This window comes from Channa argus, chromosome 12 (assembly GCF_033026475.1).
Source record: "Channa argus isolate prfri chromosome 12, Channa argus male v1.0, whole genome shotgun sequence".
Taxonomy (NCBI): Eukaryota; Metazoa; Chordata; class Actinopteri; order Anabantiformes; family Channidae; genus Channa; species Channa argus.
The window spans coordinates 11522096-11544645 of NC_090208.1; the positions used below are offsets into that span (position 1 = coordinate 11522096).

At 40.9% G+C, this 22550-nt stretch overlaps 1 protein-coding gene across 35 annotated transcripts in view; it reads right to left on the reverse strand.

The window, feature by feature from the left end:
- The window catches only part of LOC137137115 (receptor-type tyrosine-protein phosphatase delta-like), a 337728-nt gene that overhangs the window by 6866 nt on the left and 308312 nt on the right, over window positions 1–22550 (reverse strand). For 17 of the 35 annotated variants that reach the window (XM_067523019.1, XM_067523008.1, XM_067523006.1 and 14 more), the window contains 11 exons: window positions 21858–21951; window positions 19808–20017; window positions 18517–18677; window positions 16477–16488; window positions 15483–15595; window positions 13373–13414; window positions 12724–12821; window positions 10486–10609; window positions 5781–5956; window positions 4193–4312; window positions 3941–4095 (listed from right to left, as the gene is read on the reverse strand). In XM_067523019.1, the coding sequence (XP_067379120.1) occupies window positions 3941–4095; window positions 4193–4312; window positions 5781–5956; window positions 10486–10609; window positions 12724–12821; window positions 13373–13414; window positions 15483–15595; window positions 16477–16488; window positions 18517–18677; window positions 19808–20017; window positions 21858–21951 (1305 nt within the window). The remainder of the gene's footprint in view (window positions 1–3940; window positions 4096–4192; window positions 4313–5780; window positions 5957–10485; window positions 10610–12723; window positions 12822–13372; window positions 13415–15482; window positions 15596–16476; window positions 16489–18516; window positions 18678–19807; window positions 20018–21857; window positions 21952–22550) is intronic. The other 18 variants (XM_067523010.1, XM_067523009.1, XM_067523005.1 and 15 more) reach the window with 3 other exon arrangements.

Sequence of the window (22550 nt, forward strand, 5' to 3'; positions counted from 1 at the left end):
ACTTTGTGGAGAAGAGAGGCTGGCAGTCAGCTCGTTGCTGGCTTTGCAGTCTAGTCTCTCCCCTCTGGACCCCACCTGTGCTCTCAGCCCATCAGGACTAATCACTTACGCAACAGCAACATTTAACCTTTATCTCATAGTCACAAAGTGCCACTACAACAAATGTGCACAGAAACGTGGCTATGCAATCGCAAATTTGAGCAAATTTTTTTTTTGTGAGGCCTTCACTAATGTGCCCGGGAAACTTCTGAGAAGTGCAGCTGACTGCAGTTGATGCCATTAGATTAGCACAGTGCAGCTAAATGGCATAAAAGCTTTAGAAAAGGCACTGAATGGCAGGTCTCTTCATTAGGCTTCACATCTGCATAATTTTACAATAGTGTGTAAAAATTCTACGAAAAAGCACTCTGACAAAGAGGGGGTGGGGTGTTTTACTGTTTTTGTTTGACCCTTCCTCGCAGGCCAGCTTGAGACTTGGTCTTTGAACGTAGCCTCCTTTTGCAGAGTGCTGGCAATTTAGAAATGCTCACCCGTTTACATTTAATGTTTAAATAGCTCATGCCTCAGCACAGAAAATGTTTTCTGATGACAGTTTATTTACTGCAGGGTGACAGGGCGGTGTTAAATCTCGTTTGTTAACTCTCTTCCAACTTCCCGCAAAGCACGGCATTGACAAGACAAGTCCTTGCACTTGGCACTCCAAAGTAAATAGGTTATTCAATCCATTAAGCTGACATGCCCATGAGGTGTGAGCCATGCTCTCCTCCTCCTGATGGAGCATTTGTTTTTCATTTGCTCTGAGAAACAAGGAAAGGGTTGAGAAAGAAATCTCAAGAGGGAGTAAAGTTAGTTCCCGGGGGCCAAGTATGGTTAATGTGCCATGATGCACTGGAACTGTGCTGTGAATGGAATAAAGACACGTATGGGAGCTATTGGCTTTAAAAAAAACAAAAAAAAAAAGGTCTGATGATCACTTTCAGTGGCTGACACTGGCTGAATGAGACTTAACTTTTTTTTTGGACAAAACTCTTCACGGCTCGGGGGTGATTACAAAATGTGCCTGTGAGTAAAAGAAGGAATCAGGCTCCAAGGAAATGTGATCGTTTTCTTAGCGATATTAAAAAAAAAAAAAATGAATCACTTCCAGCTTTGACAACACCTCAGCCCTTGGGTGGGGGGAATGCAGAAGGTAGAAGCCATTTCTAACGTTAGCCCAGCTGTTTCCAATCTGAAAACATTTTACAATGCAGACCTGAATGTGGGAGAGTGATGACCTGCGTTAGAGTAAGTGACAGAGGGACAGCACTGAGGTAGAGAGACCGAGATGGAGAAGGCGGAGGAATGGGGGAGAGCGGTGAAGAGCATAAAGTAGAACTGTGTCAACCAAGCAGAGATGCCTGCGCTTGTTTTGACGTTAGTTTTCTAAATGACTGAGCCATAGAAATGTATCTAAACTTCAATTTGTCCTAAATGTGAGACAGGAATGCAAAGGGCATGTGTAATATTTAATGTTCACTGACAAATGAGGGTTTGTGTATGTGTATTTGTTCTGCGGTGACATGGTGCAGAAAGGCGCCTGTACATTTTGGCAGTTGAAGGGGAAACTGGCAGACTGACTGCACTAATGACCTGACGCTGCCTTTTTCAGCCAGTCAGGACCAGCTGCTTTGGACGTCGACACACATTAAGTGTTAGACTAATATGCTTCCCAGGAGTTCGGGGAATAAGGGATGGGAGAGAGAGTGCAGAGTGTAAAATGCAGCTGCAATGAGTTCCGAGAAGATAAAGCAGGAGCAGCAGTGAAAGCAATTACATATGTATTGTTAACAAATCTCTTACTGTCAGCTAACCTGTCACCATTTCCCTTCTCTACCTATTGAGCATGCACACATACATTCAAACTTAACCGGGACCACAGCACGGCCATTAATGGTGTCAATAGTAATTTAAGTCATTTGTGTCTGTGAATACGTTTAAAAGTGTGAAAAGCAAACCCCAAAAATCATTCATTTCTAGCTTGGAGGTATGAAATTTAGTTCTTTCAAACAAGCACTGACCACTAACCAGACTTTGAAGGTTTAGCCGCTTCGCTTTACAAAACCACCGAAGAGCGTTGACCTTTCATTCTTGTTCATTGTGACATGCCGGCAACTTTAGAACTTATTCCCATTGCGTGCAATTATGGCATGACACAGAGGTGGAGTTCTGTACTCCTGAGTTGTCCTTTCCCTTCCTTTTATAGAATCTACACTATTGTTTGACCCTCTGGGAAAATTGTGGCAACCATGTAGGGCTTACTGGAAATGAGGAGCCCCCCATTTCTTTTTTCCTCCGGAGATGGACTTTATTCCTCCCTGTTAAATCTTCCACTGAGACATTTTGGGTGCATGAGGGCATTGTTTATAAATGTGGAAGACTAAAATCATTTCTTATATATGGGGGTCAACCACACCTACCCATAGTGTAGCATCATATAGTGCAATGCTTCATCATTGGTGGTGCGGCACAGGCAGGTAGTCACGCCTGGTTGGCCACTTAAGCAAAGCTAATTGCAATGTAATCCACATGTCAGCTGAATGCAGCTTTGCTTTGTTTTTGCATGCTAACTGTAAAAGCTCTCAGTATAGTGAATTCATGTTATATTGGCATCCACAAACAGCAATACAAAGAAAAAGAACAAGCGTCATGTTTTCAGTCAGGTCATTTGAATTGTGAGCCGAGATTTTTTTTCTCTTCTTCTGTTTTTTTAACCTCTTCTAACACCCCCACAATACCAAAATGTATCATCAGCATGCAGTCTTGCGTAAATGAAGAAAATAAAAATAGCCAGTTTACAGATTAACAGTTTAACCATATACAGTATATGACACTCATTTTATGTGCCTTTGCATACAGTACATGGTAAACTGCAATTTTGGTGCACCACTCAGGAGACTATGCAATGCTGTTTAAAGGCACTTTTACCTTTTTTGGGAGGCTGAACTTTATATGTGGATAAACTGCCTGCAATCTGCTTTAATTTCTTCAGTGCAAAATGTCTATCACTGCATAAACAGGAAATACTCCAAACATTTCTTAAACAAATATGTAAATATTAAAAAAATGGCTCTATTTAAAACTGGGCCTCTTGAGGGATTTCGCACTTGGAAATGACTACATCTGATAGGAAGCCAGAGGAATTAAAAACTCCCATCTGCAGAGTGACATTAATTCCTGCATTCTGCTTCATTGTGAAAAGTCGGGATTTTCAATTTGAAGTGATTCAGCAACTGGCTATAATTAACTTCAGCATGTGGTAATTCTAATTCTTCAGTAATCCCCTTTTCCCTTTTTGTCACTTTCTGACACAAGTTTGTATCTCTTACATTTGATATCACCGTTTCTTTTTGGTGCCTTTTTCCTCTCGCATTCAGTAACTTGTGCACAGTCTCCGATGACTTCCTGAGTTGAGAGCAGCCCTGAAGCCTGTGTTATATCTGTGTGCCTCTCTGTTGGGGAGTCTGGCTGCTCATGTAGCTGGATAAAGTGGGGTTGGCTTGAAAGTTATTTGTTTCAGACGCAATAAACCAAGGGATAAGCCTAGGACTTGTGTGCTGCTGGTGTGCAGTCTTAGCGGTGTAGCAAGGAAGAAGACAGGTCCTTGTGTGTTTGTGTGTCAGTATGTGGGAGAAGATGTTGAGGGTGGCTGAGGGCAGTGACACTAGTATGCTTTGTGTGGTGATGTTAAGAACACCCGAAGATATAAAAGTGCTTCCTGTGAATGCTAGTGGGCTGATTTGTTTGGGCTACAGTTGGGCCGCTTTACCCTGTAAATACAAACTCTTAAATAACAATCCATGTATTGTGATATGTATTCATGTATTCACTGCAGTAAATGGAGACAAATAAAAAGCAATGTCATGCTTTGCAAGGTTTCTGTATAAAACATGTCATTTCTTACCTGCAGTGCACCACCATGGGCCCTGCATCTGGAGGATTGCAAGCTTTCACCCGTCTCAAGAAGGCCAAGAACGGAGTGGGGTGCTCCGGTACCCCGTGGTCTGGCCAGGCTGTGAACTGGAACTGCCTCACCTCTCTCTTCTCACTGGAGCCATTCTGAATATGGAGATGGAGAAAGGTTAGTGACCACCGTGCCTCACCTCAAATACACTTGACAGTTGGTCTAGGAAAATAGCATCCAAATGCATCTTACTTTAAAAAGTGCAAATGTCCTGACACAGTAAGTGGCCAGCTCCACTGTGTCTAGCAGTGTCACTTGGATCAGACCATAGGTTTCTGTCCCTCTCGTAGGCCAGTATTGGTCACACTTCACCTGCAATAGCAAGAAATGTTGAATTAGACAGTGGCTGGATGTCTGTATGTGTATGATCGCTTTCTCCCCCATTATTAAAATGTTCAAGGTATATTTACAGAGTGCAAAATCTTAACGGTTATGCACAAAGTCAAATAACGGTTAAACAAATGCACATATCCACCTCATTCCTGCTGACTAGGTTTGATTTTGTAATCAATGTAATGGCATGGGATATTTGTCTAGAGCTGGCGGTGCTATTAATTGTCCTGACATACACTATAATTACAAAGGTAACCACAGCTTCCAATCATATTAGCTGCTCGGCTTTATTACTATTTGAATGTGCAGCTTTGTTTCCCAGTGAACTGCCAATAAAACACTGTTCCATTATAGCATTGCTGCTTTGCTGACAAAGGGAAGCAGTATTAGTGTTTGGGAGGAAATAACTGGTTTTCAACTCTATCCTTTTTCTTCATATGTCTACTGTTAAAACTGGTGCAGTTTTAGCAGTATGGTGAAAAATGTGAGCATGCTCATCAGCATATACTGATGCTCTGTGACCGTAGGATGGTACGGAAAGTGGACTCCAGTCTGCAATAGTTAAACAGCGAACAACTGTACGATTCGCTAATTTCATTTCCCAAACAAAAGCCGCATTGAAAAGGTTGTGACACCAGGAGCACTAAAATGATTCATATTGGTGTTTGCTCGCGAGTAGTCAAGCTTTAGATATGCAAAACGCACAAAGACAGCTTGAGTGGTTCCCACCAAATAAATTATTTAATATGAAAGACAGGGGCTGTTGGTAGCAACAAAAGCACATTATGTACTACAGATGTCAAACAACAGAAAAGCCAGGAGGCACCACAAAGCATCTATAGAGGAAAAAAAAACACACACTCGTTTCCACTAAATGACTTTGCACATTGTAATGATACTAAGTGAAATATTCTCTCAGGATCAACTCACTACACTGTGTTAAGGCCTTGGAAAACAAAAAGAAGTGTAAAGATCAGTAGCTTTCATGCGCTCAGTCACACTGAGCCAGAGAGAGAAAAGATATGCCTTCTGACTATGTCCACCTTAAAGGAGTAGTGAGCACACACAGCTGGGAAATGTAGCTTTACAGACTTTCTTTAAAGTCTTTTTATCACTGATTGTAATCCGGTGCCTTCAGCAGTGCTCGGCTAATGATGTAAGCCACTAATCAGTGAGGACTACACAACAGCAGTGTGTTTGTAAAGAGAGGACTGGGAGTATCAGTGGGTAACAGAGTGCAGTGTGGCTTCTCCCGGAGAATAAAAATGAAGGTATCTGGGGTGGGCCAGAGTACATCATGCTGTGCAAATTTACAATAAAAAAAGAGAGAGATGGGAGGAGGACAATTGGCATCAATCCAATTGTGTCGCTAATAAAGGTTGAGGGGGGTTGTTTGGATTTGCGTAATGGAGGGCAACATGGCTTTGTGTGTTTTTCTCTCCCTTACCCTGGATCTCTCCTCCAGTTTGGTCATCATGACAATAATGGCGCTCCTCTGCTCCCAGATCATCCTCCAGAATTCACCAAAAGTCTCCGGCAGAGCTCCTTGGGTGGCGATGTAAGCATTCTGCTTCCTGTAGCCATCTATATAGTTGGCATTGATATAGTCACTGCCGGGGATACCTAGAGAGAGAGAGACAGAGAGAGAGAGAGAGATGGTGTGAAGTCAGTTGCCAGGCTGAGTTGGCGTGCGAAAGCACATGGATTAAGGGTTGTTTCATAACAGACCTTAAGACGGTGGGAATTTGACAGAGGAGTATTTTAAATCAAACGCTTCAGTTGTTTTGGGTGGTCAAGGCCAGGATTATTACAGTGTTACTCCCTAACTTGGTCCTGATTTTCCCATTTGTGCAGATTCTGACCCTCACGAGGTTCAGATGACTCTGTGTGATGCTTTCATATGCATTTCCTAATATCCAGTTAGTTAAAATAAGATTTTCTGTATTAATTCAGGGGGAAAATGGCATTTCGAACCAATGTAACAACCCATAGGGATTTGTATTTGCTATCAACAATACATTTAAATACACAGTTTGTGGGTCCCTCTTTCCTATCTGCAACTGATGTAAAGATAAAACTTCGGTCTCTAAAAGTCAATCACCACACAAGTAGAAAAACAAACCAATAAAAAAAACTAGCAAAACAATTTTCCCCTCCTTCCTCCCTCCCTCCCTTCCTCCTCCTCCTCCTCCTCTTCTTCTCCTTTGCTTATATTAAATGAAAGGCACAGCAGCCTTTTCGAATTCCCGGGGAAAGAGGCGGCTGACAGCTAGTCAATGCCTTAGGACTGGCAGTTTAGGGGCTCCGCGCACACATGGTCGAGCAAGATAAGTCTCATCTGCATGGACGCCACGTTTCAGAGGATCCCCTCACTCCAACTGCTTTTTCTCCCCCAGACTGCCTTTTACTCCCAGGTAACTTATTGAACTGAAAAAAGCAAAAGAAAATGGAATACAAACACATTCAGAAACCCACCCACATTATTTTTTTTCTCTACTGTCCCCCGCCCTCTCTTTTTGCCGTCCAAGTTGTCCACACAGCCAGGCGGCTCTACATTTCTGTGATGGACATGGGATAAATACAATTAAGCCCAGTGCATTTTCAATTTGAAAAGAGAACGCAAAAAGAGACATTACTGCGGTTTAATGAGAATGAGGCAAGTTGTTTAATGCACATTAGCAAATGGATTTTGGCTTTATGCTTGCTGTCACTCAGGATTTGTAAAAATTCTACAATTTTTCTCTGTCAATATGCATATTAAGAAATAAACACTTGCAACATTGTGATTCAGCATTCGGTCCTCTTCGCAGAAATGCAAAAGAACCGCAAAGAAATAAAGATTTTACAGTGTGATGATAATAGTAAATCTTTGTAGTGCCAGTTTCACAACATTGCAGTATTGACAAAAACTATAACTTCATATTATAATTTCTCCCCATAATGAAAATCTCTTACAGTCGTGGCCCAAAATATTGGCAGCTTTGCAATTCTGTTGTAAATGTTTTGGTACTCGTGTTTTTTTTTTGGTTGTTTTTTTGCATTGGAACTACACAATAAAACAGAGAAGAAAAGTCAAATCTGATACAATTTTACACAGAACCCCAAAAAATGCACTGGACAAAATTATTGGCACCCTTAACTAAATATTTTGTAGTACCCCCATATGGAAAACATGGCAGAAATCAATCGCCTCCTGTAACCATGAATGAGTTTGTTACACCTCTTTACTGGATTTTAGGACCACTCTTCTTTTGCAAACCGCTCCATTCAGGTCAGTCAGGTTTGAAGGATACCTTCTCCCAACTGATGTTTTGAGACCTCTCCACAGCTGTTCTATAAGATTCAGATCTGGACTCATTGCTGGCCATTTCAGAACTCTCCAGCGCTTTGTTTGTAACCACTCCTGAGTGCTTTTTGAAGTGCGTTTCGGGTCATTGTCCTGCTGGAAGACCCATGACCTCTGGCGGAGACCCAGCTCTCTGACACTGGCCACTCCGTTGCGTCCCAAAATTCTTTGGTAATCCTCAGATTCCATGATACCGTTCACACAGCCAAGGCATCCAGTGCCAGAAGCAGCAGAGCAACTCCAAACTATCTTTGAACCTCCACCATGTTCACGGTACGTTCTCCCCAAAGGACTGTGGTTTTATCACGTAAGTTTTGGCAAACTGCAGTCTTGCTTTTTTATGCCTTTGTGTCAGCAGTGGTGTCTTCCTGGGTCCCCTACCATAGCGTCCCTTTTCATTCATATGGCGACGGATAGTGCGAGCTGACATTGTTGTACCGTGTGTCTGCAGATCAGCTTGAATTTGTTTGGAAGTTAATCTTTATTCACCATTGGAACAATCCTTTCTGGTAATTTTTCATTAATCCAGGGAGGATAGTTACAGTGCCACAGAGGCTCTAAGCCTCTTGATGATATTGGGCACAGTGGACACAGGAACTTTAAGCTCTCTGGAGATGGACTTTGTAGCCTTAAGATTGTCCATGTTTTTTCCACTATTTTTTCTCTCAAATCCACAGACACGTCTTTAAACTTCTTTCTTTTCTCCATGCTCAGTGTGACACTCAACACAAAGGTTGAGTCAACTTTTCTTCATTTTAACTGGTTGCAAGTGTGATTACTATATTGCCCACAGCTGTCACTTGCTACAGGTGTGTCTAAATACAAATTTACCGGTCAGTGGTTCAATCCCTGGTCCTAGCTATATGTTGAAGTGTCTCTGGCCAAGACACTGAACCCCTAAAAAGCCCATTCCCATCCCCAGCCGTGCAGTGCCCTTCCAAGCCCGGTAGAAATTGGAGAGGGTTGCGTCAGGAAGGGCGTCCGGCGTAAAAACGCCAAATCAACAAATCAACGGACAATGATCCACTGTGGCGACCCTGAACTCTAAGGATAATCCGAAAGGACACTCACACACACAAAAAAAATCATTTTAATAAGCTGGCCATATTTAAAATGGAATGGTATCTGATCGGTGTAGATACCATACAATATAACTTTATAGACCTGTTTTGGCCAAAATAATTATTATTGTTTTATAAAAGTTTGATGTCATTTACTTTAATACATAGTAGTGCATTTGCAAATTGTGTGTTTTCTCATACTGCTACACTCTTACTGCAAAGCAGATTTTTTAAAGTTGTCACATTACATTTTGAGTTAGTAAATGACCTTTTTGTAAAATGGGGTGCCAGTAACTTAATGTGGCTCATGAGGCAATAAGAAGCAGCTTGTGAAAGTTTTAACTAAATATAGAACAGAAAACAAAATGTGACTTTAATGTTCCAAAAATACCATAGTATTCAAGGAGCTCCACCAAAACACAGGCTTTGCAATGATTATGATCAAATTAGAAAGTGTGCAATTTAGCCAAATGTAGGGTGGGAAAAGTTTCAGGGGTTTACTTTAGATACAAGTTTAAATCTGCTGACTATGTGTTCTGTACGGTCAGGCAGCTTGGCAGGAGGTGCTTCGTCAGTAAACAACAGTAGAGCGATTGCAGTGATGTCGCGACATTTAAAGTCCACAGATGTTCTCAAACATTACAGCACTTGTATTCCAAAGATTGTGCTGATCCATCGCCACACCAGTATAGTCTGGAAGTAGCTGTCTTCAGATTCTGATGTCAAATCCCAAATCCCTTTTTATTCAAAGAACTCAAAGTAAACAATGAATGCATTGCTTGCCAAAAGGCTTTGTTTAAGCTTTAGAAGGAAAAGAGGAAGTCCCTCATGTCCCCCTGGCTGAGAACTACTCACTTGCTTCAGCACAAAGGCTCCAATGTGTTTGTGCAGATGCGCCTGTCTAATGGAGTTCCATCAACAGTCAAGCTGTGTGTTTTTTCTGGGAGTCTCCAAGTCTTTATCTATCTGTTTTTGTCACATTTGCCATTTACTACTTTGTTTATTTCCCTGCGCCCTCCATGGGAGCAGCTCAATGGAGATGGTTAATTAATAGCTGTGTGTATGTGCAATTGTGTTTAATCCAGTAAACCGATAAAGGAGCCAGCACTTAACTAGCCATTTCAAAATGGCCCATCAGTCCTTGGGAGCTGCACTGTACTGTTTCGATTTATTTTGTTTGTTTGTTTGTTTGTTTGTTTTTGATTGACTACAGCCCATAAAACACTATTAACGACATTATTTGTTCCACATTTGTCCATGAAATCTTAGCATTTCTTTATCTTTATCTTGCGTCTCTCTGTGAGTTTTGTTCATTGGGTTTAGCTAGTTAGCAAGTTGGTAAATGTCCTGTGCCTGTTTACTTCAAATAAAATTAAAAAAACAAATGCATATTCACTAGTATTGTGTACTGCAAGTTGTAATTGACTACATTATCTATCCATTGTTTACCTGTGTACCTGTACTTTGCTTACTCTTCCAGTGTCAACCTCACACTCCTTTACAGATCATAGCATCAGTAACTAAAACAATTGTGAGGCTTTAAAACGGCTTTAGATAAAAGTTTATCCATTTTAAAGGGCAATCGGTACATCTTTATTTGCAAGCACTTAAGTACTCTGACACACTGGTGTAGGAATAGAATTTAAAGGACACTGGGGTTGTGCTACTCTGGTCTTGACAATATGGTGGTTTTAGCTGGCTCTATTGTCAGTATTGTGTTGAAAAGATGGTCGTGGGCGACATACCATCAATAGCGGAGAGCAAGACTCTGGAATGGTCGTAGGCAATGACGTTAGCATATCTGTTCTTTGGCTTGTTGACCTCCAGGTTAGAGTGCTCCCACGTGAACTGCTGGCCAGGGTCAATGGACTGTAAGAGAAGAAAATGGTTGAAAATGTGATAATTGACAATTGGCCATTTATGGCTGAATTTCTTTCACCACATCAGAAGAATAAATGCATAAAATTCTTCATAGATTTGTAAGGCAGTATCTCAGTTCATTGTTACGTGCTTGTAAAGTGGTAAAGTGTCCATTATTGCTATTGGTATTCACATTGCAAACGCAATAAAATGACTGTATTTAAGGCTAATCACTGTATATTTTAGAATACCAGACCACAATGTCTACTTTCTACACACCAAATGTGAAAGCTTTTATAGTAAGTTATAAGCAGTACGTTTAAGTAGAAACTATTCTGCCCTCTCTGTATGTTATAGAAAATGAGGTGAGAATTGCTAATGGAATCCAATATGGCCCTTTTAAAATTGTAAGTAATATATTCTTTCATGTATGTATATATTAGTTAAGGTTTTTAAGAACTATGCATACTATGTGTTTAGTGTAAAATAATTCAATAACTATAGATAACTGACAAAAATATGCATCGGAATTAGTCACAAAGGAATATAGTGTTGCATTTTCTTTTTTGAATCGTAAGACTTTATGGCACATAGTACAATACCACACTTGAGACTAGTTCAGCAGATTTTGCTACCCAGGTGCTCTGTCAGCTTTGCAAAGCAGACATTGATAATGGTCCCTCATCACCAATAAACACACTATAAAATCTAATATCACAAAGGGAAAATATAAAGACATGAAAGATTGCATCCCACTTCATACCGGGGAAATATTGTGCTTGTGTTTTAATGACCACAGACTACTTTTATGAGTTACTTAGTGATATAGTGGTTATTATCAGGGAGTGCAGTAGGACACGTTGCAGTAAAAAGCCACATTAGGACACTGACCTCTCTTACAGAATAACCTAGATAGAGCAGAATATCTTACATTTTTAAAGTAACTTCTATGAAAAATAAATGCAAGGAAAAATATGTGGCAAACTTTGGATTTTGAGGGAATATTTGCAAGTCAGAATGCAACAGTACATTTTAGCACTGAGTTCTTTATCTGCAATCTGTAGAGGGCAAACCGCTGGCTAAGCCTGATATTTCATCAAAATATGTTAAAACAGTGGGCTGCAACATTGCTCATAATAAAAATCTTTATTTCATTGTGCTTGTGAAATTGCTTTCCACTGCTCTCGAATAAGCACTATGAAATTGGAATTTGGTGTACTTAAGCTGCAATAATGATTTGGTAGCTTGGCAGGCACCCATATGGTGACCTCATAGATTTTGGAGCCGTTGTGAGTGCCGCAGAGGAAGGGTGACCATGCCTATCTCATAAAGTGCCCCCGAAAAGACCTTTTACTTGCATATGTTTCCCAGCTCCATCAGAGTTCTGCAAGCATAAATTCAACTAGAACGCAACGCCATTACAAACAAAACATTGACATTGACATAAACAAACTATACGAAAATTCACTATTACATGGTAAAAATATCATATAGATAAATAATTTTTTTTTTGGTATGTTGTGGCTGTCACAGTGCCATTTTATATTCACTTTAGTCATAAAGATCTGTTTCATAGCAGACATTATTGACCTGTCATTGTAGGAAAATCATTAGTGTTACTAATAGCATTAATGATGGTCTGTTTTCCATTCAAGTGTCACACTAAGTTGTGTCAGTGAGCCAGCAAGCACGACGGCAGGGCCTTGGAATTGGAAGTGGAATGCGGCCAATATTTGTGTAATTACTTACGCCATTTTTTTTCCTACAGTGACATGGTTGGATTCAACCAGGAAACACAAAAAACAACATCCTGGCTTATTTTAAGTGTCTGATTTAGTCTGGTGAAGATATTCTTCGGGAAGGTAGTTCCAATTGGGCACTGATCCGCCAATCACAGCTGACAGACATGCCTGAACTGCTGTGTGGTTGGCAAATACAATCATATGATATGACTTCCAGGGGAAAAAAAGGATGCAATCTTGGAACTACCACACTAATTACATAAGTGTGTATAACTGTGTGTAATACTACACATAGTTATCATTGTCTCTTTGCCCCCCCCCTCTGATTCTTGCTTGGCTATTTCTCAATTGCTCGATCGCCAGGACGTTGCCCACACTTGCCTCGTATTCCTGTGAAAACTTAAGGTTGTCGTTGGCTTTCAGGCGCTCCAGATGATCTGCCAGGTCCAGGATCGGGATTGGGGGGTGGCTTGCCATACCTGCCAATCAGATGGACTGAAGGTCAGTTGCCAGTCTTGTAAGAGGGGAATCACCCAAGCACAAGCCAACAGTGAATCATTAGATAAGCAGAATGTGTGTTTAACAGGGGGAATGGAAAGAGTGGATCTTGTTAGGCTAGTTTGTTCACTCAAAGCAGTGGCCATGCTCATAAAGAGGATGTGGACACAGAAGCCAATGAGAAGTCATCGAACACACTTGCCCCACTGGGACTCTCCCTACCGAGAGAGAAGAATGTTATTCACATGGAGAGCTGCGGTGGCTAGTTAGCATGGCAGTAAGACAGCGACACAAGCAAACATCCCAAAAAGAAAGAAACAAAAAGATGTTGAAAATGTTAGGCCAGATGTTGACGCCTGCTTTGAGTGATGACATTCCAAACTCCGCCTCCTGTGATGACATAGCATTGACACCAGATGGATTAGATGGAAGTACAAGACTAGGCAGGAAAAATAAATAAATAAAAGAGAAGGGAATTAAAGCTAAGAAACAAAAACAAATTATGTCAAATGCATAATCGAGACCAACTAACTTGACAAATGGAGGTTACTGGGGTGACTGGGCGCACCTGAACCTGTGGAGGAAACGGCGGTGTAATTAAATACATTGCAGATGTCAGAGCAATGCGATGACTATTTTCTTCACAAACAGAAGGTAGAAATTGAAACGTGACCAGAAGTACTTGAATGATTGTGTATTTTAAATGGGACATTCATTAGTAACAAAGTATAAATTGTCATGCTAGAAGTTTGGCTATGACCACCATGCTTATTTCACAGAAATAAGAAAGCACACAGGAAAATAAAATCCTAGCAGCACAAACTAAAGTCGAGCAACCGTGGTATATTATTTGACATTCGCTTTAACCTGAGCATGCTGACATGGTGAAATACTATTTGCATAGTCTGTAGCATAAAGTGTCAGTCTGCAGTTATGTTCACTTGACTTTGACGGTATAGAATTGACATTGTTGAATATGAGTGTTAGATCAGGTGTATGTGTCATCAGCATATCTGAGAGCTCAGATGCAGGGAAAATATTAAAACTGTAGGGTCTGAACCACGCTGATGTTCCCCACCACACCTTTTTGTACATACTGCTGCAAATCAAGCCTATGGCCACAGATCAGCAACTTAAGAATTCAGGTGCCATTTTGACACTCCGGTTGGCTGACAGTCTTTTTCTCCACCATCGAAGGCATGTTTGATTTTGGTTGCAGGCACAAGTGGGCATTAGCTAATGGAAGCTGTGCCTCGTTTTCCCAACCACTCTTGCGTCTCTCTGAAAGACAGCAAAGGGTGTTTCTATTGCAGCCTGCTACTTAAAATCCATTTCCACCACTGGGGGACAATGAAAGTACCATTTCAAACACACTGTCACTCTAACATCAAGCATCCTTAAGATGAAAATGTCCATTGAGGGGTAAAGAGGTGAAAGGAAGGGTAGAGAGAGTAGGGCAGAGAGGTGGTCTAATGTAGAAGTGCTTCGGGACTTGACAGAAAGTGGTCACATGTTGGGGGGGAAAAAACTTTTGGTTCTTTTTGAGTAGCGAGATGGCTAAGATATCAACTCTCATTAAGGCTGTTGGGTGGGGGGTAATGGCTTGAGAGGCATGTGAAATAGTGGTGGGATGGTTGAGATCACTCAGAGCCAAAAGGAAAAATACCCCTCTGTCAGGATGAAACGGGCAGTAATGGTCCTAACATCACTGAAGAGCTTTCATAAATATGCATAATCTTTTTCACAAAAATGAGCCTGCAGGGATAATTCATCCTCCTTTCATACTAGCAGACCTGAAAAATATGGCTTTGATATTACAACATTATTGGCAGTCTCTGAACACCTGTCCCAAAGCCGTTGGTGCCAGAGGAACTCAAACAGCAGTTAAGTGTGTCTCTCTCTGTCAGGACAGGGAGCAAAGATGCATATCGCCTTTCCGGGTGATAAATGGACTGTGACACCCTTCGGTTCCCAAGGCAAGAGACGGTCGCTCGACTGAGCCAAGGCGCCACTACTGACCACCACTTACCTCGGCACAAAAGGTCAGAGCGTGTAAACACTAATGTTTACAGGTTGTCACCTCTTTTTCATCGCCGTTGGCTCATTTGCAGAATAAAACACTAGATCCCTGGTGGCACATTTAGTATTCTCCCCTCACCCTCCACAACGCTGTATCCTGTGTCTTCCAGAAGCAGGATACCACCTAACAATTCTGAGTAAACACGACAAGTCCTAATGACCCGGACCACACGGGTGCATACAATAGGTAGATAACAGCTGCCATGAAACTGTCAAGCTTGCACATTTGCCTATTCATGTTTTGACTTAGAAGTGTCTTCAGGGAGGACATGCTGTCAGTCGTGACCCTCTGCGCCTTTTCTAAGCACCTGTCCACTGTCTACCTGCAAACCGCGCACTTGGTTAGTGCCAATCTTGCTGCAAAGACGATGGGGACTTTTCAAGAGGCTACTGTTTAAGGCTTCAGTGCCAGCAGTGGTTGCAAATGCACAAACAGTGGCTGCTACGAAGCCGAATGTGAATTTTTTCCTTAAAACAAGTATGAGATTTTGTTATACTGCACATTTTGCTGTAAATTCACAGTGAAGGGCGTGAAAGCCACAGCTCTCATTCTAAATACTTACCAGGTGTTTGGAAGTTGAGACGTCGGAGCTCAACAGGGTCAGTGGGATGGTGCAGTGGCATTTCCTTGCTGTTAGGGAGACTGCCTTTCCTAGCTTCAGATTCAGCTCTTTTTCTGCACAAAAAACAGCATGTCTTTATTCTTTGTTACATTTTTCTTTTGTTTGTCAAAGAGAAAACAAATCTGTATACAGTATAATCTAAAAGCTTTCCTTGTGGTGTAATGATTAATGAAGGAAGAGCTGCAATTAAAGATGTGACAGGACTACATTCTTATAGTACATGGGGCTGCAGGGGGTGGGCTAGATAGCATCATTACTTCACAGTATAATGCAGTCCAACACAATAGCCCTTGGCTATTAACCAGTAGCTTTGTGAAGCCTATAATGATCACTTCTTAAGAGCGGTGATAGTGATAGGATGTTGATTTAACTCTATAGTCCGTTTCAAACTGTAGTCAGGGGTGTTATTTAGACTGCTGCTGCTACTACTCTGTATATTGTAAACTGCTCCTACTACCCTATTTGAATAATACGCAACTTTTCATATTTTACAAAGGTACAGTAGCATTTACAACAAGGCCCGTTATTGGCTGTAGACTAAACTTATTGGTTCCACCCACTTTTATTGGTTTATGTTTAGGTATTTCCTAATTTTACGTTTTACCATTCATATACGCAGTGTATGTCAGCATACGAGTGTCTGTGTTGCTTGTTAGTTTGATGCTGTATGAAGTGTCTGTTTCATTGTTTGTTTAAATATAAGAATGGATCAAAAATCACCGGTCTGTGACAATGTTTTTAATTAACAGTAGCAGATTAAATATTTGTGCTTGGTTTTGCCATAATTGCCATGTGACAGCTGCCATAGAAAGTGCATAGCATGATTTCAAATGACACACATGTATGTATGTTTAGATGTAATACTGTAAACACGGTCTACGGAGAAGATGGCATAAGGGGTATTAGCTGTTCTCTACATCTTTCTCGCTCTTACCTGTCTGGTTTGCTGGTCCATTGGTCAGCAAGGAAAAGAAATACGGACACAGCATTAGATGGTGAGACCCTTGGCTTTAAAAGCATAAAACTTTCTTTTGAATTACTGTGTTGTAGACACGCGATACCAATCATATTTCAGTTTTTGCTTTGTGTGCAACATCAGTGACGCTTCACTTCAGAGATTATGCTCAATTACGCAGCCGTGGGGCTCTTTGTTTCAAATACTGCAGTTTCCCAGGTGCATCCAAGATTTGAACATTGTATCTCTGCTATTTCAAGCAGTTTCAGCTGATTGCTTCTTGTTCAAGCATAAAAGTCATCTCTTGATTCCTAATTGCTGTCTCTCTTTTCTGCAAATAACTCTACCACTGTTGCTTTTATTAAAATCACAAATTATGCACATGTGTGGGATTTATGCACATGGTGTTTGTGAATACCATTAATCATCCATCTAATGCATTAAAATATATGTTAGCATTTATATATATATATATATATATATATATATATATATATATATATATATATATATATATATATATATATATATATATATATATATATATATATATATATATATATATATAATTGAAAAATGATTCCAAGAATTCAGTGGTCTGGTAGCAGAAATGCCTTGACTTTAATTATTCTACGTGTAGGTGTGTAATTTACTCTAATTTCAGTTTTTCTTCCATTTAGCTGCATATTGTTATCCTTGCATCCTTTCCTGGAGCTGAACATAGCATGGCTGCTGCCCTTTGCTTTGTACAAGAGGAACATTCTGTCACATAAAAATTGATCTTGACAAGACAAGTGTCTCCTGGTTATGCTCCGAATGTTTCCCAACATAGGGGTGACGCTGACTTGGTTATCGATTTATAAATCTGCTTGCCACAAATGGAAATGCTGAACGCCCCCACCACATACAGTATACTAAGCTTTGTTCCCTTTGAGTTCACCTTAGCATAATACAGACTTAAACATTAATTGATTCTGAATGAAATAAATGTAAGAGACAACCATTATAGAGCAGTGTGGCATAAACCTCATATTACACAGGCAGTATTGATGGATTTTTTAATTTTTTTTTATCTTCAATTTTCAAACTGTTATTTGATCATAACTTGCTGATGCTTCACTTAGTAATCTTAACTTCCTGAGGACTACTGTGAAATTCTGCTAAAGAGTGGAAATTTTATTGAATGAAAATGTAAGAAGAGACAAGGCAGGAAAGTGGTTGGGGGCGGGGGGCTGTAGACACGTGTGTGTAAGGTGTGCATGTGTATGTTCTGGCAAAGCAGGATGGTAGTATGCAGTCTTTGAATCTTTTTGAGTTCCCTTGCAGAAAGGTTAGTAGTATAAAGGGAGGGGTTGAGCTGGGTAGGATGCTGGCCCAGCCCCCCCGGGCCTCTCTAAAGCTGCATATGCAGTGACATGCAGCAGATAGTCAGAGCTCTTTCCTCCTACGCTTGACTGATGACAGCACGAGCTCTAGCTACCACTGGGGGGGGGGTTTAGACAAAAAACAGAAAAAAACTAAAAATAAAAACCTTGCTTTGATTTGAAAGTGCATCACCGCAAGTGTTGTCTGCAGTTTTACATGCGTTTGTGCGTGCAGGGGGTAGATGGATGTGTCTGATTAACTTTCAGTCAACGCATGCTTCTGTGTGAAGGATTGTGGCTCTCTGCCTTTGATGGCTTGACAGCTTGGGTAGCTTTGTGCATGGCCTTAGTCATCTGAGATTTAGTGTGTGTATGTGTGTGTCTTACTGAGACTGAAGGTCATGAAGAGTCTGAAAGATCAATGCACCTCAATGTGCCTCAGGCTTTAGGTTAGACTCCTAAATTCAGCATTTGAATATGCAAATAAACCATTTGTGTCTGCTAGCGTATTGGTTTGATGAATGTTAAATGGTTATACATGGATGTTGAGCTCAAAACACAACATGAATTATAAATACCCATATGGAAGTAAAAATGTAGTGCAAGACTTGCACTGCCCGCTTGAAGTAAATTGGTGCCAATATTATTCGCTTACCTTTTGTAGAGGAGGATTGCGATGACGATGCATATAATGAAGACAACCGCTAGCACAGGGCCCACCACCCATATAAGGCCTTCCTCCTCATCGATTATTGGCTGGGGATCAATGTCAGCTGAAACGACCGGGTCGGAGTAGGGACTGGTAGCATACATGATCTGAGCCAAGGAAACAAAAAAAAAAAATGGTGATGTAACCCATGTGTTGTATTATTTTTATCCCAACCGTTATATTCCATTTACTTATATTGGATGTCGGTTGTAGTGGTAGTGATTCCTATGAGGGAAGCCGTAAGTGAATCAATAAGTTGATTCAGGGAAACGGAAAGCGTATAAAGAAGAACAAGCAGCTAGCGTTGACACTTTGATAAGAGCACACAATAGAGGAAAGGGGGTCATTTAAACATTGAACTAAAAATAACATTTATCTGCAGTGATGTTACATCAACATTTAGAAATGAGTCGCTGTAGCATGCAGTAGATCCAGACTTATTTGAGATATTCAGAGCACCACAGCAGGACTTCAATTAATTTCCCCACACTACAGAGCGTATCTAACAAGACTCCGACAAAGACAATATGACCAACAATATAAATTAGAAGCCAATTCAAAGTCCAATTTCTGCTAAGCTGCAGTTTGACCAATCAAAATTATCTCAAATATCTCGCCTAAGCAGGAGTCTTGATTGAACTATTTCACATTCCAAGGGAAGATTAAAAAAAGGTCTTGTGGGAAGAAAATATATGCTTCAGTGGGCAAATTAGAGATTTCCCTCTGTCCACCATTATCATTTTTCCTTCTACCTGAACTCGGGGTTAACGGAGAGTATGTGAGGCTGCACTAGAACCCTGCAGCTCATCAAATCCATCATCTCGCCCACAGCCGCCTAATCGTGCAGCTTTCTGGTTGTCCGTTCAGACAGACACTTGCACGCATACACACTAGCTGCAGTAGCAGAGATAAGGCGAACTGTACATAGGGCGCAATTAAAGAGGAGCTCTGTTATCAAGGTGCTATTGCGATCAGGTAAAATCTTAAGGGGTTTTTCTCCCTAAAGAAGTAAGGGTCAGCTTCTTGGGCCAGCTGCAGCTTATTCAGTTAAGCCTCGGGGGTTTAGATGCAGTGGATTATCCCACTGTCTACAATTTGTATTGTTTTTAGTACCAAAAACACATGATGTCAAGAGAAGGGACATACCAGAGGCGATCAGTCTCATATTTGGCACTGCACTTAGGTACAATATGGGAAAATAGATACAATATGTGTGCAAAAACACATATTGACTTACATTTTCAGATGATTCCAGAACAGCCAGCACAAAGAAGATGTACTCCTGGCCATTTTGGAGTTGCTTGTTTTCAAAGTCCCCGTACATCTTGCCATCTCCCAGGGTGAACTCCTTCGGCAAGTCTTTGAAGTAGGCAGCAATATAGGCTTTGGGTTCCGCCTGCCTCCGGAACCGAAGGCCTCTGCTAGTTCGGTTTATCTCCTTCAGCAGCTACAGTGCAGAGTAAGAAGCAGACTGTTGATAACACACAGGGACAAGTTCCAGCACACACATGAAAACAGATCCACCCAAACCAAATCTGTCTATCTAGATGTCTTTTTTTTTCCCTCCCTGACGTCGGAGCTAAAAATGCTGATTTCAAAAGGCAGAACATTACAGAAAAGAGCAATGTTTCATCTGTTTTGTCTTTTCTTTTCTTCTTCTTTTTTTTTTTTTTGACTACAAGAGATTGTGAGATTAAAAGATTGTGTGGATTTCCAGCATATAAAAAAGCTGGGGATTATCCAACAGCTTCAAACTGTATAAAATAAGAGTGGATTAATTTGAAATCATTTTCTTGTTGATACAATGATTAGACGTGAAGACAAATGGAATCAAAGGGGTAATTTTGTTGGATTTGATTAGCAGTGTACAATTACTACATGTTTCCTCATTCATTGTTTTATAAATGTGACAAATTGTATTACGCAGCATGTCAACAAAAGACTTTATACAATATTTTCTAGAATTGTGCATGGTCTTATTTCCACTAATCACTAATTACACATTCATAATTAAAATACCTGCATATTATTGGTAGAGATCATTGTTATAGCCAAAAATTTACACCAGCTAACACATTGTGTGTCCTTCACACAAGTCTGTATCATGTGACTCTAAACCGAGAGTACAACATTAGAATCATAATTATGCTAATCAGACCTGGCTACTTGTCGGGGTGTCTGATTTTCTATCTCCAACTTGTGTACAGGAGATCAGTGTGTGTGCTGGTAGTATTATGTGCACGCTGTGCGCGGCTGTCATTCACATCTGAGTGTGTGCGTTCTCGTGTGTGCTCTGTTTTGGCTGCGGGGCTGTTGGTGCAGCCCGATAATGTCTTCAATCATCTCTCCTGTCAACACGGCTAAATCTAGCTGCCCTTGGGAAAAGTTGTGAAAAGGTGAGTGCCAATATTGACAAACAAATAAATTCTAACAGGGGTGACTTTTGGGCCATCGGTCAAGGCTGCAGACATAGGCCTGTGGCTATGAGCTGCAAAGCCAATGCCGGACGGGACGCGGCGTGTTTTCTTTTACACTTCGAGACGTATGATATATTGTGATGTTTGTACAATAGAGACACACATTTAAATCTTGCTGTGTGCAATTTGCAAGAGGATTTGATTTGCAAATTAGTTTTGTTGTTCAAATTTAAAAGTGCAGAAACCTTAAGGGCAATAATGTTTTCTTTTTAAGTTTGCATTCTCTGTACAATGCTAGGAAAGAGATAACTGCACTAAAGGTGAGAAACCATTATTTTTCTAGAGGAATACCTTGATTTAATCACAGCCCAAAATGCAAAGCGATTAAAAGCTTCCTTTTGCTTAGATATTTAAATACGGTGCACTGCACTTGCATGTAAGTTAATGCATCATCTCCACTGGCTAAATATAAAAGTCCTGAAGTGTTTTGTGCATATGCAGTAACCGAGCTTTGGCTGGAATGAGAAGAGACACGAAGGCCTTATGCAGCTCTTCAGGTAATTACCACAGACACAAAGAGGAGGACGTCGGGATGGGGGTTGAGTTTGCACTGCACTTGATGGCTACTTCATATTCTCATTTCCATATGAACAGTGCTCTGTGTAGCTATCTACGTCAATCAGCAAACTCATCACTAGCTCTTCCTGCCCTCCCACCCCCCCTTAAGTGCGCTAACTTTTTTTGTCCAGTATTCAGGAAAGAAATGTGAGCTATGTGCCCACCGTTATCCAGTCTGTCTGCGTTGTGTAGATGTTTACATGACATGTTTGTATTCTGGGTCATTAAGAACAACTCATTCTTTAAACGTACCTCCTCCAAATTCATCTCATCAGGATTGTCCCAGGGTTTGAAAAACTTGCCAGTGCGCTGTTTCTTCAGAGGTACTACCACAATATAATATCCCCTGGAAAATAAAGCGGAAAGTGCAGCAAATTAAGATAAGCAAGGAAGCAAGGACAAAATATCTTCTTGCCCAGAACCCACAATGTCCCCCTGCATTAAAGAGAGGTTTGTTTACTCCAAACCAGTGAAGGAAAGACACAATCATGGTATTATCAAGTGCATAGGCCTATTTTCTTCTTTGTTTTCTATCTAATGTAACGTTAACATCGTGCTCAATGATGATAGGAAATACAGTTACACCTCACTGAGGCTCATCGGAGACCTCTGTTGACACCAAAAAGATACATAATTAGAGGGATTTTCATCCTTTCTTCAGTGTGGCAAAAAAGATAGCGGCCTCTGCCAGAGTTAGGCTTCCTGGTTGGGCACTGCACTAGCTGGCGTTAGCCAGGAAAGCAGTGTGGCAGGCTAATGGAAACTAATTAGCTTAAGCTCTAGCATGAGACACTGCGGGCTAAGTGCATCCAGCAAGATCTGAAAAGCCAAGATTGGTTTGAAGCGTCAGTCTACCATCAGATGTGCTCCGTGGCCCTCTGACAAGCCTGAGCTTTGTTGAAAGGCTACCGGAGACTTTAGGGGGCTTAGATGAGGGTTCTGAAA